We start from the raw sequence: 26,253 nt of genomic DNA, 5'->3' as shown, positions 1-26,253 counted from the left end.
AGCCTCACTCAGAAATGTTTTTACACTCAGGTGTTCTTTTGGTGTCTAAGTCATTTCTCAGATAACACAAATCCAATTCTAATGCATTAAAACAGAAGAAATCTACAAATACCTGCATATATTTGATTAGTAAGTTGGGGTTTCTTGAACTGGCTGTTCATTCCTCTGTTCAGAACAACACATTAAAACATGGAACCGTCAACAGCAAGTCACTGACGTTGTGCCAAGTTATTAAAGACTTTTATTTTTGTAAAGTGGGCTATTGTATTGGGGGCATCTATGCTGGAGTCCCCAGGAACTACCCCTCCACTCCTTTGCAGTATCCTTATGTTTTTGGCTCGCTGGATTGAGAATTACGAGGTGGTTGGCCAGTGTTCTTTCTTTTGTAGGAAACTATTAAGAAAGACTGGTTTTAAGGGGAAGTTATCGAAGTTGTGTTTCTATAAGTGGGAAATATACCCCTCTCACTCACTAATCTCTATGTCCCTCCACAGGATTGCAAATTTGGTTCTATATGTCTTCGGACAATTTTTTGAATTTCACTTCCGATAAATTGAATTGTGTGTCACTCCTGTTAGAGGCTGTTGTTCAGACAGAGAGAGGGGAGAAGAGGCAAAAGGTTCTGCAAGCCAGGATTTTGTGAGGACTCCCTGGGAGAAGGAAAGGAAATACACCTGGTGGAGAACAAAACTCCTGCATGTAGAAGGCAAAGACAGAGCCTTCCAGAGAACATACCACAGGCAGAGATAATGCCGTGTAACCCTGTGCATCAGATATAAGCTTGAGAGTTATGCACATTGCAATCCTCTGATGTCACAAGCCTGCCTGTTAAATGGCATTCTGTTAAAAACAAACCACAACAAAAACAGTGTCTCTTTGAAACAGAGGATGAGAGAGAACAGCTACCTAGTTTCCCTCAGAAAAAGGAATGAAACATGGAAACGACGATGCTTACTCATTTAAGATACATGAAATGTCATTTGATATTCTCTTTACTTGTGCCATTTTTTAAGATTTCATTTTGGTGAACATAAAATCCCTTAGTCTGTATGGATTTCCTAAAGTGTGGCAGGGAGTTTAGGTGGCTGCCAGGTGCAACATTAAATAATATGACTTACATGTTAAGGAAGTTTTTGTTTGTTTTTTTTTTTCTATTCTATCTCAAACCTTCTGTTTAGGCTAAGGAGAAAACCTTGGGTTTGGTGACAATATCTCCAACACCTCTCTAATATCTGCTAATTTCCTATTTCAACAAAGCGAGACCAGGCCTCAGATGAGAGGTCTTCAGGAGGCAACAGTGTCCAGCTGGAATTGAATTGCATTGGTTGGCTTGTTGGCTGGTTGGCTTTTCCATTGTATTTACTTTAAGATTGCCTTCTCTCTATGACAAGTGATCCCAATTTTCTAAGTAATGGAAGACAGACAGGATCAAATTGGGCACAGGTCAGGCTGGCTACAGATGTATTAACTACTCCAGGAGTGCTGGCACGGAGACAGTAAATTTGGGAAGAGGCAGGGTCCAGGGCATTTGATGGGTTATTCATAGAGGTTCTCTGCCAGGGCTGGTCCTCAGCACATTCTCTGTGCCGAGTGATGAACCAGAATCGTGTCAGTGACAAAGTGGATGAATTGAGAGTTATGACTGGGTCAGGGGGACAGGGCAGTATCCCAGAAAGGTGGCAATAGATGGGCTAGGAGCCCCTACCCAGAAGAGGACCTAGTGGCCACTCCTGGGGCAGTCTTTCCTGCCTCTCGCCCACTCATGCAGTTAGTGTGAGGGCAACATATAGACCACTCACAGGTGAGCTATCAAGGATCCTCAGAAACCAACTATAATCCCAGCACATTGGGAGGCCAAGGTAGGCAGATCATTTGAGGTCAGGAGCTTTGAGACCAGCCTGGCCAACATGGTGAAACCCCATCTCTACTAAAAATACAAAAATTAGCTGGGCATGTGGTGCACACCTGTAATCTCAGATACTCTGGAGCTGAGGCAGGAAAATTGCCTGAACTCAGGAGGCAGAGATTGCGGTGAGCCCAGATCATGCCACTGCACTCCCAGCGTGGATGACAGAGCAAGACTCAATCTGAAAAAAAAGAAAAAGAAAAGAAAAATCAACATGAGCATAAAACCCAGTCGCAAAATGTCTGTACCATGCAATAAAGGCAAATAGACATCACAATACCCTAGGAAGCTAAATGAGTGGAGAAAAATAACAAGATATAGAAATAAGTAAAATCGTTATCAGGCAGAATTAAATATTACATCCACAAACAGAAGCCAGATAGAGACCTTGGAAATTAAAACGTTGTTTGGTTACAGGAAACCCTCAATAGATTGGCTAAATAGCAGAATGGATCATCGAAGAGTCACTCAGTAAGCTGGAGGATGAAGTTTGGGGATCTCCCAGAAACCAGTGCAAATAGACAAGTTGATGAAAGATACAAAGGAATACTTGAGAGCCGAGGAAGTCAGAGCCAGGTATTTAAATAGCCATCTAAGAAGCATTCTCAAAGAAAAGAGAGGAGAGAAAATAATCAGACATATAATTGAAAAAAAAACTCTATAGCTAAAAGAAAATTAAAAATAAAGAGACAATACTGAAAATGAAATACCCTACCTAATTCCCAAGTGTGCATATTATGTAAATGTCAGATTTGATTAGCTAATTAAGAAGCTAGATATAATCTAATTTTATAGCCAGCAAAATACACACACACACACACACACACACACACACACACAACTGTGAAAATCTGAATAAGGCCTGTGGATTATACCAATATTAATTTCCTGGTTATGATATTTGTGGCAAGCAGAATTCTAAGATGATCTTCAATGAACCTCACTCTTTCATAATCCCCTGCCCTTGAGTGTGGCAGGACCTGTGAATATGATGCCATATCAATCCCATGAATATGTTATCTTATATGGCAAGAGAGATTTTTCCGATGAATTAAGGTCTCAGCTCAACCTTAAAATATGAAGATTATCCTGAATGGGTCAAGCCCAATCAGGTGATCCCCTTAACAAGGGGACTGAACTCTTCCTGGTGAAAGAGATTACAAAACCTGAGAGGGACTCCACTCGAGGACGTTTTCCGTTGCTGGTATTGGCGATGGAGGGGGCCGTGTAACAAGGAATGCAGCAACTTGTAAGAGCTGAGAAGGCCCCTGGCTCACAGCAAACGAGGAAGAAGGGAATCTCAGTCCTCCAACCACAAGGAACTGAATTGTGCCACAACCACATGGGCATGAAAGAGAACTCCTGGCCTCTGATGAGAGTCCCCCTCGATTTTAGCCTGTGAGACCTTGAGCAGAAGCCCTCACCACATGCACCCAGACTTCTGGCCTGCAGAGCTGTGTGTTAAATGGTGTTGTTATAAGCCACTAAGTTGGTAGTCACTTGTCACACAGTACTATAGGTTTAATATTTTCCCCTCCAAAATTTGTGTTAACATTTAATCTCCAATGTGACAGCATTGAGAGGTGGGACCTTAAAGAGGTGATTGGGTCATAAGGGTTCTGTTCTTACAAATGGATTAACCCATTCACGGATTCATGGTTAATAGATTAATAGTTTATCATGGAAGGGGGACTGGTACCTCACTAAGAAGAGAAAGACCTGAGAGAGCACACTGGCGTGCTTGGCCCCCTCTCCATGGGATATCTCCATTTCACCCTAGGGACTCTGCAGAGAGTCCCTCACCAGATGCAGCCCCTTGACTTTGGACTTCTCAGCCTCCATAAATGTAAGGAATAAATTCCTTTTCCTTATACATTACAGTTGTAGTTTATAACTTTAAATTATCATTCCAGATATCTCATCCTAAACAACAGAAAATGGACTAATACATACAGCAATAGAAAATGAATATTCTATTTTACCACAGTTATGCCAGATATTAGCATTGGAGAAAACTGGGTAAAAAAAAAAGGCAGAGCCTTTCTGTAGAGTTTTTTTTTTTTTTGCAGCTTTCTATGGCCTTATAATTATTCCCTCTAAAAAAGAGAGTACATAAAAGGGAGATTGTGTATTCTTGTCAAATACATGTAAAACAGTGACAGAAACTGACCATGTGTTAAGCCTCAAGAACACTTTTAAATGTTCAGTAAGCAGAAATCATACAAATCTTAATCACTGACCACAATGCAGAAATTACTTAATAAAATATTGACAATGAAAAACAACAAAAAAAGAAAAAAAGTACACTTCTTAATAATTATTGAATTAAGAATGAAAACAGACCAGGAACAGAGGCTCACATGGATAATCCCAGTATTTGAGGATGCCCGGGTGGAAGAATCACTTGAGCTTGGAAGTTTGAGATCGTCTGAGCAACATGGTGAAACCCTGTCTTTACAAAAAAATACAAAATTAGCCAGGCACGGTGGTGTGCACTTGTAGTTCCAGCTACTCGGGAGGCTGAGGCGGAAGGATCACTTGCCCCAGAGGTCAAGGCTGCAGAGAGACATGATCATGCTAGTGCACTGCAGCCTGGGCAACAGAGCCAGATCCTGTCTCAAGATCAACAAAACAAAAAAGAAAAAGAAAAAAAAACAATTGCAAACTATTTTAAAATTAACAATAACAAGAACACCATGATATGTCTATGCACAGTGGCGTTCTGAAGGAGTAGCGTTCACTACGTTTACAAGAAAACAGGAAAGACTACAAATAATTGAGTGATGTTTCCACCTTGAGAAGCTAGAAAAAGAAAAATAAAATAAGCTCAAGAAAGGAATTAGTAAACATGCAAGCATACATTAATGAGATCAAAAGCAAACAACAGCAACAAAAATGTAGAGTTGGTAAACAGAGCAAAGGCATGTAAACATCAAAATGTCAAAGGACAGGATGTGGCTTTAAGAGCCTTAAAAAAGAGAACTGTATTAAAACACCAAAATTTTACAAACCCATATGAAACAAATGGTTTCCTCTAAAAATAAAAATGACCAAAATTAGAAAAAGAAAAAAATGGAAGTACCATACAGACCAAGCTCCACAAAAATAAATGGAAAAGACATGCCAAGATTTGCACCTGAAAACAGCTCCAGGTCCAGGAGCTTTCCTGGCAAATTCTACAGGTATTTGCAATTTACATAGGCAGTGTCAGAGGATACAAAAGGAGAGAAAGCTGCCTTCAGCTGAAAGTTAAAATAGCAATTGCAAAAGTTTAAAAACTAAAAGACTGCAATTAAGCTAGTTGCATATTGAATTCTGAGTGTATCAAAAGCATAATACCTCATAACAACTAGAGTTTCTCCCAAGAATGCTAGAATGGCTGAAGTGTAGAAAATCCATTGATACACCTTATTATATTAACAGATTAATATAGAAAAATATAAGATTATCTCAATAAACACCAGAACATCGTTTGCTATAATGTCACTCCATATATACAACCATAGCACAAATTCTTAGACTTATTTGATAATCTCAAGCAAAGGGAGTCCTAAGCAAGACATGAAATCCAGAAGCCATTAAATAAAAAATTCGTTCATTTTACCTGTGTTAAAAAAAAATTGCAGGGCTTTTATATGACGTGTACCTCACCAAAGCAAGATGTTAACAGTAGGGGAAAACTGGAGATTTTGGGGGGAGAGAGGGAATACAGGAACTCTGAACTTTCCATTCCATTTTTCAGTAAACCTAAAACTGCCCTAAAAAATAAAGTTTATAAGCAACGAGGAACAAAAAACAAAAAATTAGATAAAACACTTGAACTATATTTGAGACAAAGGCTTAACACCTTAATATATAAAGAAACCAGTGTGGAAAAATGCACGCTTTGAATGAAGAGGACTTCCAAACAGGCTTTGTGTGAGCGACGTGGCTGTTTACTCACCTGGGTGCAGGTGGGCTAAGGCCAAAAAGGGCATTAGCAAAGGGCAGTGGGGTAGGAGTTGGTTTTATAGGTTTGGGTAGTTTTTTTGGGGGGGCGGGGTGTTGCAGAGTAAGTTCAGTTACAGTGGTGGGATTGGGTGAGAGGTATTTACATTATCATAAGAACAGGTAAGATGGCAGGGTTGGGTGAGGGGCTTGTCCGGGGAAGCTCTGCTGGGCGACCAGGGGCAATGGCGAACGCAGGCAGCGGGTGGGAGACTTCAGCTGAGGCAAGCAGGACTTCAGACTGTCAGGCTCCAGGCTTGCATATGGAAACCTGACAATCAGGACCACGTACAGTGGCTCACGCTTGTAATCCCAACACAGGAGGAACGCTTGAGACCAGGAGTTTGAGGCTGCAATGAGCTATGATGGCACCACTGCACTCCAGCCTAGGCAACAGAGCTAGATCCTGTCTCTTAAAAAGAAAAGGAAAAGGCCAGGCGCTGTGGCTCATGCCTGTAATCCAGCACTTTGGGAGGCCAAGGCAGGCAGATCACGAGGTCAAGCAATTGAGACCATTCTGGCCAACATGGTGAAACCCTGTCTCTACTAAAAATACAGCAACTCATAGGAGCTGAGAAGGCCCCTGGTTGACAGCAAACGAGGAAGCAGGGAATCTCAGTCCTCCAACCACAAGGAACTGAATTGTGCCACAACCACATGGGCATGAAAGAGAACTTCTGGCCTCTGATGAGCGTCCACCTCGATTTTAGCCTGTGAGACCTTGAGCGGAAGCCCTCACCACATGCACCCAGACTTCTGGCCTGCAGAGCTGTGTGTTAAATGGTGTTGTTATAAGCCACTAAGTTGGTAGTCACTTGATACACAGTACTATAGGTTTAATATTTTCCCCTCCAAAATTTGTGTTAACATTTAATCTCCGATGTGACAGCATTGAGAGGTGATTGGGTCATAAGGGTTCTGTTCTTACAAATAGATTAACCCATTCATGGATTCATGGTTACTAGATTAATAGGTTATCATGGAAAGGGGACTCGTGCCTTGATAAGAAGAGAAAGATCTGAGGGAGCACACTGCGTGCTCAGCCCCCTCTCTGTGGGATATCCTGTTCAAAAATTAGCTGGGTGTGGTGGTATGCACCTGTAATCCCAGTTAGGAAGTTGAGGCAGGAGAATTGCTTGAACCCGGGAAACGGAGGTTGTAGTGAGCCAAGATCATGCCATTGTACTCCAGCCTGGCGACAGAGCGATACTCTGTCTCAAAAAAAAAAAAAAAAAAAAAAAAAAAAAAAAAAAAAAAAAAAGAAAAGAAAAAGAAAATAAGGATATATACTATCTGTAACAATATTCCAACTGTACTGAGGTCCTATCCAATGCAATAAGATGGGAAAAATACAAATGTTGGAAATGACATAAAGGAATTACCACTTTTACGAATGATATAATTTTCCATTTAGAAAAATTCAGAAGAGAATCAACTGAAACATTATTAGAACTTTCTTTTTATTTTATTAGAATATTTATTTACTTATTATTAGAAGTTTAGCCAGGTTGCCAAGTAGAAGATTCATACACAGAAATCAATAGTTTTCTCATGCAACTGCCAAAACCAATCTAAAAGTGCAACTGAAACATTCAAAATAGCCACAGAATTTCAAAATATACAGGAATAAACATGGAAAAGAAACACATTAAACCCATGTGAGGAAAATGATAAACTTTGCGGAAGGACACAAAGTAAATTCGAACAAAGGGGCAGATACAGCATGAAGGTGTTGGTTTTCCCATAAATTAAAAGTTAAATTAGGGGAACTGCCTATCACGTTGGCAATGTTATTTTCATTGTTGTTTGTTTGTTTACTTTACAAGATTATTCTTAAATTCATATACAGAAAACATGTCCAAGATAAACAAGAGCATGTTGCTATGGAGTGGTGGGGCCACTGCTCAGTCTATAGAAAGGAAACAGAGGAGGCCACTGCATGGGAAAAGATACTCAACTTCACTAATAATTAGAGAAATACAAAATAAGAAAATAACAAGGTACCTTTTTTCCCCCTTAAATATCCTGAAATATTTAAGTGATAATATGAGAGGGGAAAAAAACAGAAATTCACAGGTACTGTTGGTAGGAGTTCAACTGGTCCAGGCTGTTTCGAAGGCAATGGCAGTATTTCTCAACACTTCGCGCATGACTGTCAACCAAGCACCAACAAAGCAACTTTTCAGAGTCTACCTACTCCAGAGGTGCAAGGAAACATGTATCCAGAGAGGCTGTGCCATTGTGTCTAACAGGAAAAAAACTAGAAATGATTCAAATGTCTATTAAGATAATTATTTAAAACAGAGTGAATTTGTATTTGGGAATATAGGCAGTGATTTTTTTAAAAATCAGCCTATTCATACTGACACTGCAAGAATTCCAACACACATTATTAAGTATCAAAAGAAAGCTGTGGAAAGCCAGGCACAGTGGCTCATGCCTGTAATCCCAGCACTTTGGGAGGCTAAGGTGGGCAGATCACTTGTGGTCAGGAGTTCAAAACCAGCCTAGCCAACAAGGTGAGAATTCATCTCTACTAAAAATACAAAAATTAGCCTGATGAGGTGGTGCATGGCTGTAATCCCAGATACCTGGGAGGCTGAGGCAGGAGACTCGCTTAACCCAGGAGGCAGAGGTTGCAATGAGCCGAGATTGTGCCACTGCACTCCAGCCTGGGAGACAGAGTAAGACTCTGTCTCAAAAAAAAAAAAAAAAAAAAAAAAAAAAAAAAAAAAAAAAAAAAAAAAAAAAAAAAAAAAAAGAAAGAAAAGAAAAGTTGTAGAATATTTTGCACTGTGTAACATAGTAATGTTCAAAATGTTATGGTTTATGCACATGTATATGATTGTAAATGCAGATTAAAAACAAGTGGTTAACTTACTTCTGAGGACATACAAGATTGGAGATTTGATGAAATCAAGGAGGACTTCTGTTTCCTCTGTATTGTTTGAAATTTCAACATGAAAATGTGACCATATAGTAAGGATGCACTTTTAAAAATTCCCCAAAAGTAAATGTGGCAATCTGAAAAGTTTATTTACACATGTGTATGTCATCACATATTTATTTCATAATGATATGAATGATTTTTAACCTTATAAAAATCATAAAAGTACTCAAAAAATTAAATAGTAGGGTTGGATCAGAAAACATATGCTTTTAGGATGTCTGATGAAATACCAACATTACAAAATTCATCAAGAATCTTCTGGAAGGATTAGGACTCCAGGGAAGAAACAACCTTTCTGTCAATAGCGAACCTGACTTTGGGTTTCTTTTTCAAAAACTCTGTATAGCTTCGCTCAGGAAGAAATACAAATGTGTTCCACATCTCTTTATAGCATCGTGGAAAGCGTCTGAAACTTGAGACCACCACAGCTTCTTTATACACATATGATATTTGGTTATTTGAAAAGCCATCAAGATAAGATGGAACATAGTCACATGCCCAGAGATTAAAATTTCTTGAAAAGTGTTGCCTTTTATCTGGAGAGATCTTCTTACGTCCCAGGCCCTGGAGAAGAATTGAAGAATTACAAGATTAGAAGGAAAATATTCAAGGTCACATAGTTTTGTTTTTTTGTTTTCTGAGATGGAGCCTCGCTGTGTCACCCAGCCCAGAGTGAAGTGGCGCCATCTCAGCTTACTGTAACCTCTGCCTCCCAAGTTCAAGCAATTCTCATGCCCTAGCCTCCTCGGTAGCTGGGACTACAGGTAAGTGTCACCACGCCTGGCTAAGTTTTTGTATTTTCAGTAGAGACAGGGTTTTGCCATGTTCCCCAGGTTGGTCTTGAACTCCTGAGCTCAGGCAATCTGTTTGCCTCAGCCTCCCAAAGTGCTAGGATTACAAGCGTGAGCCACTGTGCCCAGCCTCAAGGTCACATAGTTCTGAGGTCTTTCTGGAAATCAGTTACATGATATGTATATGTTTAAATGCACCCTAGCGCGACTGTCTCGAGGTCTCCTTTGCCAGCCTGTTGAAGGCTGCGCATTGACACTCACGACACCCTGATGGGGTTCTGTTACTGTCCTCACAGTCTTCCGGTTACACCAAGGGGCCTGGGCTTTTAGAGACATGGAAGGCAGAACCAGAGGGAATGCAGCCAGAAACAACCTGTAGGCCAGCCTCAATCCTACGGACCAACATAGGTTCCTACACCCCAGCACCCTGATTTTCCCCATCCCCCAGGATTGAGCTGCCTCCCCAGCACTCAGTGGGACTGATGATGACTCTTTCTCTGGAAAGTCTGAGGAGGCCAAATTCTTTCCCAACCCTGAGGGCTCCCCTGAAGGACCTGGCACCTTTGGGTCCTGACCCACAGGCTTCCTCATTCACTCTCAGCACCTTCCGTGGAAACATGAGAATTTCTGTGTACTCAAAATTGTAAATTCTGTTTGATCACAACTAGGCGAAAACTAAGAAAGGAAACACTATACTGATGTGACTGAAAGGAAATGGACACATTATACAGACGTCACATCAGTAAAGTGAGATTGCCTGTGATGAAGTTCAGCTTCACAGCAGGAGACACAAAGCACATTCCCATTAGAGCGATTGGAAAACAGTCTGTAAAGAGACTATCTATATATGTGTGGGTATGTGTAGGGACACCCCAAGGGGCTGTGCAGTGGCTCCAGGACTGAGGGGACTGGGGAGGAATGGAGTCCATGTAGACCAGCCCTCAGAACCAGAATGGGGAGAACAGGAGGGGCGTGGCATTGGAGGGACAGGTGTATGATGCGGGGCACAATGTCCAAGTCGACTTCGAAAGAATTTCTTGGCCGGGCGCAGTGGCTCACGCCTGTAATCCCAGCACTTTGTGAGGCCCAAAGCAGGCAAATTACCTGAGGTCAGGAGTTCAAGATCAGCCTGGCCAACGTGGCAAAACCCTGTCTCTACTAAAAAATACAAAAATTAGCTGGGCGTGGTGGTGAGCGCCTGTAATCCCAGCTACTCGGGAGGCTGAGGCAGGAGAATCGCTTGAACCCAAGAAGTAGAGGTTGCAGTGAGCTGAGATTGTACCACTGCACTCCAGCCGGGGAGACAAGAGTTAAACTCCATCTCAAAAAAAAAAAAAAAAAAAATTACTTGAGGATACTCCAGCAAAAATAAAAAACAAGTAAAAGAAAGGGATGATGAAAATTGGGGAAAGAGCTGCCAGGAAAGTAGCAAGTAAAATTTATGACAAAGTCTAAATGTTTGCTAATAATTTGACCATGAAATGTATTGAACTGTACAAATTCACAAAAAGGAAAGGAAGGAAGGAGAGAAACAGAAGGAAAAGAATCTGCAGCTGAAACTCCAGGATTTCAACGTGATTAGGGAAATCAGGACAACATCTTTGAGCTCCCAGTGGAAGTCCAAAAATGGCACCAACAGGAGTTGTGGGAAAACAACCCGGGCAGCAGCACAGCAGCCCCGGAACAGGGAACGAGTGAGATAAGGCACACTGGAAGAATTACCTTATTCTTGGAGAAAAGCTATAGTTATTAATTTTTATACATAGAGTAATATAGTATTAATACAATTACCAAATATTTATACTTGAGAGTAAGTACTCGTAGAATATCAGAAGTCAGAGTGAGCAAATAAATTCAATCAATCTAGCAAAGTCAGGAGAGGAAGAAAAATGAAACAAAATATAAGCATAATAAATAGGAAACATAGAAGTGAGATGGCAGAAATAAAACCAAAACCATAAATTGTCATCATAATGTGAATAAGCTAAATTCTCATATAAAGAAATAGATTCTTGGATTTTTTTTAACTATGCTGTATTCTATTTATAATAGAAAACAAATGCAAAGTAAAAATGACTATAAATTATGGAGACAAAGGAATGGACCGTAACGCCAAGAACAAACATTAGCAAAATGAGAGTGAGAGTGGCCATGCTACCATCACAATGTCAATAGAATTTATGGCTAAAGGCATCACGCATATAGAGAAACACTTCATACTGATAAATGGCAAAAACCACCATGAAAATTAAACAACAAAAATTTTTTATGCAGAAAGATATGGTATTAAACTATATAAAGCAAAAAAGAACTTTAGAAGCTCAAGAATAATCTTAGAGGCAGAAATTGACAGATCAGTACTAAAATTTAAAAAAGGATATGAAAGATTTAAATAACATAATTACAGTCTTAAATTAATAAGTATAAAGAACTTTGTAACCAACAGGGGGAATATATATTATTTGTAAACAGCCATGACACACTTGTTAATCACATACAAGACAACGAAGAAAATCTCATAATTCAAAATGTGAAAGTCTTAGACAATGTTCTTTAAAATTGACCATAACCTATACAACTAGATATTAGAAACGAACAGATTATTTCTAAAACTCTAACCATATAGATAATTCAAAACAGCCTTCTAATTTTTCTTAGGAAAGGGAATTAAAAATTAAATCATAGGCTATTTGAAAGCAAATAATGAGAACTTAACAGGAAAAACCTTTGGGATGTAGCCAAGCCAATAATCTAAAGACTACTTATAGTTTTAATAAATTATTAACAAAAACAATTGCAAGTATGTGGTCTAAACATTCAACTGAAAAAAGTTTTAAGGGATCAGCAAAATAAGGCTACTTTGAGAGAAGTTATGCCAGTAAAATTGAAATGAATTAGATACATTGTAGGCAAATACATATCAGCAAAATCTACCCAAGAAGAGGTAGAAAGTTTGAATAGAATAATAATCAAGAGAGAAAGAAAAGGTAATAAAAAACTTACTCTAAAAAACACATCAAACTCAAGTTATTTCATAGGCAAATTCTGTCTAACCTTCATAAACTGAAAATCCAAATGTTATATAAGCTATTCCAGAACATAGAGAAAGCTGGAAAGCTTCCAAGGCTTTCTAGAAGACTGTCATAACCCTGGCAAAATACATGTGGTACAATCCTGTTTATATCATTAACAGATATGCATCTATGTGTGTATGTTTGAGTGTGAATTGGAAAAATTCTCAAATTTTACCCACAAAATCATTACGAGTGGTGAATCATCAAGGTCAGCTTGTGAGGAAGGAAAATAAGGGTGTGAATTTATTTTTAATTTTATACAATTCTATACTATTTCAGTTTTTTAAAGGACATATGTCGCTTTGGTTATTTAAAAAACAATATTAAGCACTCCATTTACAGAGGCAGGCAAAGTGGATATTCTGGTTCTGTTTTCAACATTCTGCCAGAAGAAAACCAGATTTTGGGGGTTAAGGCATTTCTATTTAAGACATTGCAGTCTAGAGGAACGAGAGATTTGGGGCAAGTTGTTTAACTTTACTGGATCTCAATTTGCTCTTCTCTAAATTGGGATGATAAGTGTAATTGGCCTGTAGGATTGTTGTGAGGATTGAATACAATAATATGAGATGCTGGTATATGGCAGAAGCTTTACAAACGGTGGGCCATTTATGTAAAAGTGTAAAATACAAACTGGATTTTAAAGAATTGGTTCAAAAGAAGGAATGTAAAATATCTCATTAATTGTTTATATTGATTACATGTTGAATGGATCATTTGGACAATTATTGGGCTAAATAAATTATTTTTGTTTGTTTGAGATAGAATCTCGCTGTGACACCCAGGCTGGAGTGCAGTGCTGATGATCATAGCTTACTGCAGCTTTGAACTCCTGGGCTCAAGTGAACCTCCCGCCTCAGTCTTCTGAGTAGCTGGGACAACAGGCATGCAACACCACACCTGGCTAATTTTTTAATGTTTTGTAGACACAAGGTCTTAGTATGTTGCCCAGGCTGGTCTCAAGCTCCCAGCCTCAACTGATCCTCCCACCTCATCCTCCCAAAGTGCTGGGATTACAGGTGTGAGCCACTGCTTCCAGCCAATAAAATATATTATTAAAGTGAATTTCACCTGTTTCTTTGTACTTAATGTGACTACTAAAAGATTTAAAATTATGCCCACAGTTCATACTACATCTCTATCACATAATGCTGTGTTAACCACCATTGTGGCAAACTTTATGTTCTCCAGTGACGGGGAACTCACCACCTGTAGAGAAAAGGCAACTCCAGTTTCGAGGAAACCCTTCCTTATATTATGTAAGCTCCTCCTCCTTCTGATCTTTCCTCATGGATCCTGGCTCTGCCATCCTGAGATACGTCTAGCAGTCCCTCCACGTATAGCATAATGTGGTTGGGTCAGAGGCTGGACATTCAGCACTCCTGAGTCCAGCCTCAGCTCTCTCCTATCTCCTAGGAGAGCCTGATGCAAGAGACTAAACATTCCCAAGCCTCAATTTCCCTATCTGTAAAATGGGAATAATACCTACCTGATATGGTAGCTCTGATACAAAGAGAAAATATATACAATCCAATAGTGTGAATAGGCTGTAAATATTTTTGCCTGAATAGCAATCACATTTTCATTAACTATTCGTCCATTGACGAACACTTAGATTGATTCTGTAGCTTTGCTATTGTGAATAGCAAATACGTCTACAGCCGAATATGTATGCAAAAGATCTTCACAGGAAAGCTGGCAAAAGACAATTTATTCGAAGGCACTTGGAGAAGGATGAAGCGCACATAACCCTAGGCAGAGCACTGGTGCAGGTCGTGAAAGCTGCATGGAACTCTGAGAGCTTCCAGCATTTTTTTTAATGTGTTATGAGTCTCACTTAAGACCTCGCTTTGCTTTGCCCTTGTTCCAGTTTTGACGTCAGTCCTCTATCTTCAACACACCTCCAAAAATCAAGATCCCTTTTCTTGCTCCCTGTTTTATTAATAATTTGGAAAGAAATACTCACAGAGTCAAAGTAGGATCCATAGTTCTCCAAACTGTGCCGATTGTCATGCACGGAGAAGGGGAAGTGGTTATTCACTGCTTGCTGGAAAAGGAGGATGGTTGAGAGAAAAGGCACACATTAGAATCCTGCATGCTTTCAAAACTGGGATAGGGTGATGTGGGAGGAAGATGGATGAGGCAAAGCGGCCTCTAAGAGAGACCATTAAACCTGGCCCCAGAGATGGAACAGACACACAGGGTGGGGGGGATGTCCACGTGCTTGTCAGCACAGGGCTTTGAATCCCGACCTTATTTCCAGCTTCCTGAAAGTCATAAAAATTCTCTTTCAAAACACCTTACTTGGAGGCAAGGATGGAAAAGTGTATAGATTCATGGAGCCAAAAGCTGGGAAAGACTTTTGAGGCCGTGTAGCCCAACTCTGTCATCTGACCATTAAGGGTCCCAGGAGACCAGAGCCCTGGCCCAAGGCCTTGGGTTGACCCTGGCAGGCATGGAGTGGGACCCTGGCTTCTCCTTCATGCCACTTCAGACTTGAAGTTGCTCGGGAATCAGCCGGGGAGGCGGGAGGTGCATGTTAGTGAACTGTGGGCTGGAAGGGGAGGTTGCTTCTTGTTTGTGGAAGAGCTAACTTGATTGTCTGTAGCAGGAGGTAATTCCTTCTGGAGAGCACCAAGGTATGGGTGGGGAGAACACCAGCCCTTAGGAGTCCAGGGATAGTACATGCACAGTCTCTTACAAGGAAGAATTGTTTGGCCAAACCTGCCAGCGGCGCTGCCCCCTCGGAGATCCACAGGAGCACGTGGCTGTGGTCAGTGATCAGGACTCACCTTCTCCCGGACTTTGTATATGGGCGGCAGCTTCCCCTCCACTTGCCGAGACAAGTGCGGACGATGGGGCTCTTTTAACGTAGCACTGGTGATGGATTCTGGTGTCTTTTGCGTTAACCCGATGTGAGGGAACTGGAAGAACAGCACACGCCTTGATTAAAACCAGACACATCTGAATCCACAAGCCAAGTATCAGGGCTTCCTCTCCACAGTGATTAAAATGCAATTTGGATGCTTTTGGCATGCAATGGAAATGGCATAATTTTTGTAATTTTCAAGTATTCTTTCCAAGACAAAAAACATTGTGATGGCCCAGAGCCATCACTGCCGGTTGTTTCAAGTTACAGAGGCCACCCCTGCTGTGCTGGCACCTGGAAATGCTTCCAGAGCCTGGGAAGGAGGGTGTGTTCCTCAGAGAGTGAGCAGACTCATTCTGAGAAGACAGAAATGTGTTATTCGAGATCCTTCCTGCGGTCAGGGAGCTCCCAGTACTGGGGGCCTAGGAGCCAACCCACGTTCATGGCAGCGAGCCAGCCTCCAGCAATGTAGGCATGAGGTGGCCCTAAGGCAAGGGGAAGGAGAGGAACAGAGTCCCCAGTGATTCTCCGCTGGTAATGTGGGATGACAGAGGGGAGGTAACATCTAGGAGGGAAAAAGAGGGGTAGAAGGGTATGAAGCAAGAAAAGTGAGGACAGTGAGGATTATCCTTTTTTTAAATTTATTTTCTATTTTTATTATTATTATTTTTAAAAGGCTACAGCCCCCAGTATTCCCAGGTGGTCTCCCAACCAAGTACTAAGCAGGCCTGACCCTGCTTAAGCTTCTGAGATCAGATGCGTTCAGGGTGGTATGGCCATAGACAGCAAGGGTTATCTAGAATGTGTCCTTTTGATCTCCCAACAAAAGCCTGGGAAGGAAACAGGACTGGGCAGAGGGAGGTAGTCCCAACAAGGGCCTCTGTTGACCCAGCTGGGAGCTCTGGACATAGGGTGACCCCTCAGAGTTGAGGAGAGGGGACCCAGTCTCTGTGCACCCTAAGCAATGAGGCATTGGATTGATTTCCTGGGCTGGGGGTGACCCCAGGGAAGCAGCTCTCTTCAGCCAGCGGATCCCTAGGGGTGTGCAGTCAGGGTCACACTCCAGCAGCCGGAGTGATGAGTCTTTTATTCCTGGAGGGGAGCGTGGCTGGCTCTTGATGGCGAGAGAAACTCACCCCAATTTTATTTGAATGGCACCTCTTTAAAGCCACCCTAACAAAGTGAGCTCTGATGCAGGACTCTCTAGGAGGAAATAAATGGAAATAAAAGACAAAACCCAATTCAATGAAAATTCCCACAAAGGGAGAAGGAAGCTTAATGTGGTTGGGTCAGAGGCTAGACATTCAGCGCTCCTGAGTCCAGCCCCAGCTCTCTCCTATCTCTTAGGAGAGCCTGACGCAAGAAACTTAACATTCCCGAGCCTCAATTTCCCTATCTGTAAAATGGGAATGATACCTACCTGATATGGTAGCTTTGATACAAAGAAAAAAGGTATACACTCCAATAGAGTGGAGAGTTTGCCAATATATTTGCCTGAATAGCAATCACATTTTCATTAACCATTCCTCCACTGACGAACACTTAGATTGACTCTGTATCTTTGCTATTGTGAATAGCGCTGCAGTAAACATGCAAGTGCAGGCATCTCTCTGATACATTTTTTTTTATTTTTATTTTTTATTATACTTTTTCTGGGGTACCTGTGCAGAACATGCAGGTTTGTTACACAGGTATACACGTGCCATGGTGGTTTGCTGCACCCATCAACCTGTCATCTACATTAGGTATTTCTCCTAATGCTATTTCTCCCCTAGCCCCTACTTCCCAGCAGTTCCTGGTGTGATGTTCCCCTCCCTGTGTCCATGTGTTCTCATTGTTCAACTCCCACTTATGAGTGAGAATATGGGTGTTTGCTTTTCTGTTCTTGTGTTAGTTTGCTGAGAATTATGGTTTCCAGTTTTATTCATGTCCCTACAAAGGACATGAACTCATCCTTTTTTATGGCTACATAGTATTCCATGGTGTATATGTGCCGCATTTTCTTAATCCAGTCTATCTTTGATGGGCATTTGGGTTGGTTCCAAGTCTTTGCTATTGTGAACAGTGCCACAATAAACATACGTGTGCATGTGTCTTTATGGTAGAATGATATCTAATCCTTTGGACATACCCAACAATGGGATTGCTGGATGATTTATTTTTTTAGTAGATACTTAGTAGTAGGATTGCTGGATCAAATGGTAATTTCTCTTTTTAGTGTTTCGAGAAATCTCCATACTGTTTTCCATAGTGGTTCTACTAGTTTACATTTCCACCAAAAGTGTGTAAGAGTTCCCTTTTCTCCCCATCCTCGCCAACGTCTGCTATTTTTTGTTTTTAGTGATAGCTATTATCACTGGGATAAGATGATACCTCATTGTGGTTTTTATGTGCATTCCCCTGATGATTACTGACGTTCAGCATGTTTTCATACACCTGTTGGCCATTTGTATGTCTTCTTTAAATTTTTTAAAATTTTTATGTATACATAGTAGATGTATACAATAGATTATTATTGACTGTAGTCACCCTGTTTTGCTATCAAATACTAGATCTTATTCATTCTAACTATATTTTTGTTCCATTTTCCATCCCCACTTCCCCCACCAATACCCTTCCTAGCCTGTGATAAGCATCATTCTACTCTCCACGAGTTCAACTGTTTTAATATTCGGCTTCCACAAGGGAAAGAGAACATGTGAAAAGTTTGTCTTTCTGTGCCTGGCTTATTTCACTTAACATCATGTTCTCCGGTTCCATCTACGTTGTTGCAAATGACAGAATCTCATTTGTTTTTATGGCTGAATAGTACTTCATTATGTATGTGTACCACGTTTTCTTTATCCATTCATCTATTGACGGATGCTTAGATTTCTTCCAAATCTTGGCTATTGTGAACAGCGCTGCAATAAACATGAGAGTGCCGATATCTCTTCAGTATAATGATTTCCTTTTTTTGGGCACATACCGAGCAGTGGGATTGATGGATCATATGGTAGTTCTATTTTTAGTTTTTTGAAGAACCTCTATACTCTTCTCCATAGTGGCTAATATGGTTTGGCTCTATGTCCCCACACAATACATCCTGAGTTATGATCCCCAAATGTCAGAAGACGCACCTGGTGGGAGGTGATTGGATAATAGGAGTGGATTTTCCCTTTGCTGTTCTCATGGTACTGAGTGAGTTCTGATGAGATCTAATGGTTTAAAAGTGTGGCACATTCCCCTTTACTCACTGTCTCTCCTGCTGCTGTGTAAGATGTGCCTTGCTTCCCTTTCACTTTCCACCATTATTGTAAGTTTCCTGAGGCCTCCCCAGCCATGCAGAACCGTGAATCAATTAAACCTGTTTTCTTTATAAATTACCCAGTCTCAGGTAGTTCTTTATAGCAGTGTGAAAACGGACTAATACAGAGGCTGTACTAATTTATATAGCCACTAGCAGTGCACAGGTGTTCCCTTTTCTTGACATCCCCATCAGCAGTCGTGAGTGTCTGTCTTTAGGATAAAAGTCATTTTAACTGGGGTGAGATATCTCATTGTAGCTTGGATTTACATTTCTCTGATGATCAAAGATGTTGAGCACCTTTTCATATACCTGTTTGCCATTTGTGTGTCTTCTTTTGAGAAATGTCTATCATGTCCTTTGCCCACTTTTTAATGGGATTACTTTTTTTGTTTTTGTTTGCTTGTTTTTGTTTTACTGTTGAGTTGTTTGAGTGTCCTATATATTCTGGTTATCAGTCCCCTGTCAGATGAATAGTTTGCAAATATTTTCTCCCATTCAACAGATTGTCCATTTACTCTTTTGATTGTTTCCTTTGCTGTGCAGAAGCTTTTTGATTTAATATAGTTCCTTTTGTCTATTTTTATTTTTGTTATATGTGCTTTTGAGATCTTAGTCACAAATTCTTTGCCTAAACCAAGGTTCAGGAGAGTTTCCCCTAGGTTTTCTTCTAGTGTTTTTTACAGTTACAGGTCTTATATTTAAGTCTTTACTTCATTTTGAGTTGACTTTTGTATCTGGTGAGAGATGGGGTCCAGTTTCATTCTTCTACATGTGGCTATCCAGTTCTTTCAGCATCATTTACTGAAGAGGGTGCTGCTTCCCTGATATAAATTCATATTGGCTTTGTCAAAGATTAGTTTTCTGGGTTCCTTATTCTGTTCTATTGGTCTGTGGATCTAATTTTATGCTAATACCATGCTGTTTTGGTTGCTATAGCCTTGTAATATAGTATGAAGTCAGATAATGTAATGCCTGTAGCTTTGTTCATTTTGCTCAGGATTTCTTTGGCTATTCCATCTCTTTTTTAATTCCATGTAAATTTTAAGATTGCTTTTTCTAATTCTGTGGAAAAAAATGGCATTGGTATTTTGATAGAGGTTGCATTGAACTTGTAGATTGCTTTGAGCAATATGGTCATTTTAATGATATGTCTTCTGACCCAGGAGCATGGGATATTTTTCCATTTGTTTGTGTCATCTTTAATTTCTTTAATCAGTGTTTTATAGTTTGTCTTATATTTTGTCTACTTGGCTAAATTTATTCTTAGATATTTTTGTAGCTATTATAAATGAAATTCCTTCTTGATTTCCTTCTTGGCTAAATCATTATTTGTATACATAAAAGCTACTGTTTTTTGTATGTTGATTTTGTATCCTGCAATTTTACTGAATATATTTATCAGATATAAGAGGGTCTTTTCTGGTAGAGTCTTTAGGTTTTTCTAGATATAATATCATATCATCAGCAAATTGAGACAATTTCGCTTATTTTCCAATTTGGATGCCTTTTATTTCCTTTTCTTGATTGATTGATTGCTCTGGCTAGGACTTCTAGTACTATGTTGAATAGGAGTGGTGAGCATCCTTGTCTTGTTCCAGTTCTTAGAGCAAAGGCTTTCAACTTTACCCCATTCAGTATGATGTTAGCTGTGGGTTGGCTGTATATGGTCTTTATTATTTTGAGTTATGTTCCTTCTATGCCTAGTTTATTGAGAGTACTTATCATAAAGGGATGTTGAATTTTATCAAATGCTTTTCTGTATCTATTGAGACAATCCTATGGTTTTTGTCCTTCATTTTGTTGGTGTGATGTGTCATGTTTACTGATTTGTGTATGTTGAAGCATCCTTGCGTCTCTGGTATAAATTCCATTTGATCACTGTGTATTGCCTTATTGATGTGCTGTTGCATTTGGTTTGCTGGTATTTTGTTGATAAATTTTGTATTTATGTTCTTCAGGGATATTTGCTGTAGTTTTGTTGTGTCCATCTCTGGTTTTGGTATCAGAGTGACGCTGGCCAGCCTCATAGAATGAGTTAGGGAGAATTCCCTCCTCTTTAATATTTTGGAATAGTTTCAAGACAATTGGCATTTGGTTTTTGTTTGGTAAAAATTCAGCTGTGGGCCAGGTGCAGTGGCTCACGCCTGTAATCCCAGCACTTTGGGAGGCCAAGGCGGGTGGATCATGAGGTCAGGAGTTCGAGATCAACCTGGCCAAGATGGTGAAACCCCATCTTTACTAAAATTACAAAAAAAAATTTAGCTGGGTGCAGTGGCGAGCGCCTGTAATCCCAGCTACTCGGGAGGCTGAGGCAGGAAAATCTCTTGAACCTGGGAGCCAGAGGTTGCAGTTTGCCGAGATCACGCTATTGTACTCTAGCCTGGGTGACAGAGCAAGACCATGTCTCAAAAAAAAAAAAAAATTCAGTTGTGAATCCATCCAGTCCTGGATTTTTCTTTGTTGGGAGATTTTTTTTTTTAATTACTGATTCAGTCTCACTATTTAATATTGCTCTGTTCAGGTTTTCATTCCAGCCTGATTCAATCTTGGTAGGTTGTATGTTTTCAAGAATTTATTTATGTATTCTGGGTTTCGCCGTTTGTCAGCATATTGTTGTTCACAACAGTTTCCAATGATCTTTTGTATTTCTGTGGTCTTACTTGTAATGTCTTTGTAATGTCTCCTTTTTCATTTCTGATTTTGTTTATTTGGGTTTTCTCTTTTGTGGCTAGACTAGCAAGGAGTTTCTCAATTTTGTTTTATCTTTTTAAAGAATTGACTTTTAATTTCATTGATCCTTTTTATTTTATTTTAGTCTCTATTTCATTTAGTTCTGGCTCTGGTCTTTATTTTCTTCTCCTAATGTTGGGTTTGGTTTATTGTTGCCTTTCTGCTTCCTTGGGGTGCATTGTTAGATAGTTAATTCATGTACTCTTTCTACCTTTTATGATGTAGGTGTTTATTGCTATAAATTTCCCTCTGCTTTTGCTGTATCCCAAAGGTTTGGACATGTAGAGTTTCCATTTTCACTTGTTTTAAGAAATTTTTTAATTTTTATCTTTTTAAAGTGTATTTCATCTTATTTTAAGTTCTGGGATACAAGTGCGGGACACGCAGGCTTGTTACATAGGTAAACGTGTGCCATGGTGGTTTGCTGCACCTACCAACCCATCACCTAGGTATTAAGCCCTGCATGCATTAGCTGTTCTTCCTGATGTTCTCCCTTTCCTTGCCCCCATAACAGGCCCCAGTGTGTGTTGCTTCCTTCCCTGTATCCATGTGTTCTCATTGTTCAGCTCCCATTTATACGTGAGAACATGTAGTGTTCAGTTTTCTGTTCCTGTGTTAGTTTGCTGAGGATAATGGCCTCCAGCTCCATCCAGGTCCCTGCAAAGGACATGATCTCATTCCTTTTTATGGCTGCATAATAGTCCATGGTGTACATGAACATTTTCTTTATCCAGTCTATCACCGATGAACATTTGGGTTGACTCCATGTCTTTGCTGTTGTGAATAGTGCTGCAAGAACATATGCATGCATGTATCTTTATAATAGAACAATTTATATTCCTTTGGGTATATAACCAGTAATGGGGTTGCTGGGTCAAATGATATTCCTGGTTCTGAGTCTTTGAGGAATCACCCACTGTCTTCCACAATGGTTGAACTAACTTACATTTCCATCAACAATGTAAAAGCATTTCTATTTCTCCACAGCCTCACTAGCATCTACTGTTTCTTGACTTTTTAATTTTTTATTTATTTATTTTTTGAGACAGTCTCTCTCTGTTACCAGGCTGGAGTGCAGTGGCACCATCTTGGCTCACCACAACCTCCACCTCCCGAGTTCAAGCAATTCTCCTGCCTCAGCCTCCCAAGTAGCTGGGATTACAGGTGTCCCCCACCATGCCTGGCTAATTTTTGTATTTTTAGTAGAGACAGGGTTTCACAATATTGGCCAGGCTGGTCTTGAACTCCTGACCTTGTGATATACCTACCTTGGCCTCCCAAAGTGCTGGGATTACCGGCATGAGCCATCATGCCCAGACTTGACTTTTTAATTATCGCCATTCTGACTGGCATCAGATGGCATCTCATTGTGGTTTTGATTTGAATTTCTCTAATAATCAGTGATGTTGAGCTTTTTTTCATGTTTGTTGGCCACATAAATGTCTTCTTTTGAGAAGTTTCTGTTTATGTCCTTTGCCCACTTTTAAATGGCATTTTTTTTTCTTGTAAATTTGTTGAAGTTCCTTGCAGATTCTGGTTGTTAGACCTTTGTCAGATGGATAGATTGCAAAAATTTTCTCTCATTCTGTAGGCTGTCTGTTCATTCTGATGATAGTTTATTTTGCTGTCCAGAAGCTCTTTAGTTTTTAATTAAATCCCATTTGTCAATTTTTGTTTTCATTGCAATTGCTTTTGACATTTTAATCATGTAATCTTTGCCTCTTACTATGTCCTGACTGGTATTGCCTAGATTTTCTTCTAGGGTTTTTATAGTTTTGGATTTTACATTTAAGTCTTTAATCCATCTTGAGTTAATTTTTGCATAAGGTGTAAGTAAGGGACCCAGTTTCAATTTTCTCCATATTGCTAGCCAGTTCTCCCAGCAGCATTTATTAAATAGGGAATCCTTTTCCCATTGCTTGTTGAAGATCAGATGCTTGCAGATGTGCAGTCTTATTTCTGAGTTAGCTTTTTTGTTCCACTGGACTATGTGTCTGGTTTTATATCAGTATCATGTTGTTTTTGTTACTGTAGCCTTCAGTATAGTTTGAAGTAGGGTAGTGTGGCGCCTCCAGTTTTGTTCTGAGACGATGGGATTTTCTAGATACAGGATTATGTCATCTGTAAACAGACAGTTTGACTTCCTCTCTTCCTATTTGAAGACAGCTTAATTCTTTCTCTTGCCTGATTGCCCTGTCCAGAACTTCCAAATACTATGTTGAATAGGAATGATGAGGGGGGTGTCCTTGCCTTGTACTGGTTCTCAAGGGGAGTGCTTCCAGCTTTTGCCCATCCAGTATGACATTCACTGTGGGCTTGTCATAAATGGCTCTCACTGTTTTGAGGCATGTTCCATCAATACCTAGTTTATTGAGTTTTAACATGAAGGGATGTTGAATTTTATTAAAGGCCTTTTCTGTGTCTGTTGAGATAATCATGTGGTTTTTGTCTTTAGTTCTCTTTATGTGATGAATTACATTTATTGATTTGTGTACATTGAACCAGCCTTGCATCCTGGGGACAAAGCTGACTTGATTGTGGTGGATAAGCTTTTTGATGTGCTGCTAGATTCAATTTGCCAGTATTTTATTGAGCATTTTTGCATCAACACTCATCAGGGATATTGGCCTGAAGTTTGATTTTTTTGTTGTATCTCTGCCTGGTTTTGGTATCAGGATGATACTGGCTTCATAAAATGAATTAGCAAGAAGTTCCTCCATTTTAATTCTTTGGAATTGTTTCTGAAGAAGTGGTACCAGCTCCTTTTTTACCTCTGGTAGAATTCGGCTATAAATCCATCTAGTCCTGGGCTTTGTTTGGTTGGTAGGTTATTAATTACTGCCTCAATTTCAGAACTGTTATTGGTCTATTCAGGGATTCAACTTCTTCCTGATTCAGTGTTGGGAGAGTGGATGTGTCCATTTCTTCTAGATTTTCTAGTTTATTTGCATAGGGGTGTTTAGAATATCCTCTGATGGTTGGTTGTATTTCTGTGGGGTCAGTGGTGATATCCCTTTCTCATTTTTCATTGTGTCTATTTGAGTCTTCTCTCTTTTCTTCTTTATTAGTCTAGCTAGTGGTCTATCTATTTTATTAATTTTTACCAGCTCCTGATCATTGATTTTTTTAAACCATTTTTTTGTATCTGTATCTCCTTCAGTTCCACTCTGATCTTGGTTATTTCTAGGCTTCTGCTAGCTTTGGGGTTTGTTTGCTCTTAGTTCTCTAGTTATTTTAGTTATGATGTTAGAGTGTCCATTTGAGATCTTTCTAGCTTTTTGATGTGGGTATTTGGTGCTGTAAATTTCCTTCTTAACATTGCTTTAGCTGTGTCCCAGAGATTGTGGTATGTTTTCTCTTTGTTCTTATTGATTTCAAAGAATTCCTTGATTTCTGCCTTAATTTCATTATTTTCCCAGGAGTCATTCAAGAGCAGATTGTTCAATTTCCATGTAGTTTTGTGGTTTTGAGTGAGTTTCTTAATCTTGAGTTATAATTTGATTGCACTATGGCCTGAGAGACTGTTTGTTATTATTTCAGTTCTTTTGCATTTGCCAAGGAGTGTTTTACTTCCAATTATGTGTTTGGTTTTAGAGTAAATGCCATGTGGCACCAAGAAGAATGTATATTCTGTTGTTTTTAGGGGGAGACTTGGCCGTAGATATCTATCAGTTCCCCTTGATACAGAGCTGAGTTTGAGTCTTGAATATTCTTGTTAATTTTCTGTCTCAATGATCTGTCTAATATTGACAATGGGGTGTTAAAGTCTCCCAGTATTATTGCGTGGGAGTCTAAGTCTCTTTGTACGTCTCTAAGAACTTGTTTTAGAATCTGGGTGCTTCTGTATTGGGCGCATATATGTTTAGAATAGTTAGCTCTTCTTGTTGAATGGATCCCTTTACCATTATTTAATGCCCTACTTTGTCTTTTCTGATCTTTGTTGGTTTAAAGTCTGTTTTGTCAGAAACTAGGATCACAACCACTGCTTCTTTCTGATTTCCATTTGTTTGGTAAATTTTCCTTCATCCCTTTATTTTGAGCCTATGTGTATCTTTGCATATGAGATGGGTCTTTTGAATACAGCACACCAATGTGTCTTGACTCTTTATCCAGCTTGCCATTCTGTCTTTTAATTGGGGCATTTAGCCCATTTACATTTAAGGTTAATATTGTTATGTATGAATTTGATCCTGTCATCATGATGCTAGCTGGTTATTTTCACAGACTTATTGATGTAGCTGCTTCATAGTGTCATTGGTCTTTGTACTTCAGTGTGTTTTTCCAGTGGCTGGTAATCATTTTTCCTTTCCATGTTTAGTGCTTCCTTCAGAAGCTCTTGCAAGGCAGGCCTGGTGGTGGCAAATTCCCTCAGCATTTGCTTGTCTGAAAGGGATTTTATTTTTCCTTCACTTATGAAGCTTAGTTTAGCCAGATATGAAATTATGGGTTGGAAATTCTTTGCTTTAAGAATGTTAAGGCAAGACACAGTGGCTTATGCGTGTAATCCCAGCACTTTGGGAGCCTGAGATGGGCAGATCACCTGAGGTTAGGATTTCAAGACCAGCCTGAGCTAACATGGTGAAACCCCATCTCTATTAAAAATGCAAAAATTAGCTGAGTGTGGTGGCAGGTACTTGTAATCCCAGCTACTCAGGAG

At 39.8% G+C, this 26,253-nt stretch overlaps 1 protein-coding gene and 1 pseudogene across 2 annotated transcripts in view; both read right to left on the bottom strand.

The window, feature by feature from the left end:
* Positions 1–26,253, bottom strand: part of TEX36 (testis expressed 36) — an 88,510-nt gene that overhangs the window by 54,062 nt on the left and 8,195 nt on the right. The window contains exons 2-4 of one of the 2 annotated variants that reach the window (XM_017537922.2): positions 15,501–15,632; positions 14,675–14,755; positions 8,909–9,407 (exon numbers count right to left, since the gene is read on the bottom strand). In XM_017537922.2, the coding sequence (XP_017393411.1) occupies positions 9,111–9,407; positions 14,675–14,755; positions 15,501–15,632 (510 nt within the window). In that variant the 3' untranslated portion in view covers positions 8,909–9,110. Of the gene's footprint in view, positions 1–8,908; positions 9,408–14,674; positions 14,756–15,500; positions 15,633–26,253 lie in introns of those variants that run through there. The other variant, XM_017537923.2, reaches the window with a different exon arrangement.
* On the bottom strand, positions 16,252–16,361 carry LOC119472595 (annotated as a pseudogene).

The sequence above is a fragment of the Cebus imitator genome, unplaced genomic scaffold (genome assembly GCF_001604975.1).
Source record: "Cebus imitator isolate Cc_AM_T3 unplaced genomic scaffold, Cebus_imitator-1.0 Scaffold107, whole genome shotgun sequence".
Classification (NCBI taxonomy): Eukaryota; Metazoa; Chordata; class Mammalia; order Primates; family Cebidae; genus Cebus; species Cebus imitator.
The sequence above is the reverse complement of the archived record's forward strand: the minus strand, read 5'-3'. Positions and strand labels throughout refer to the sequence as shown.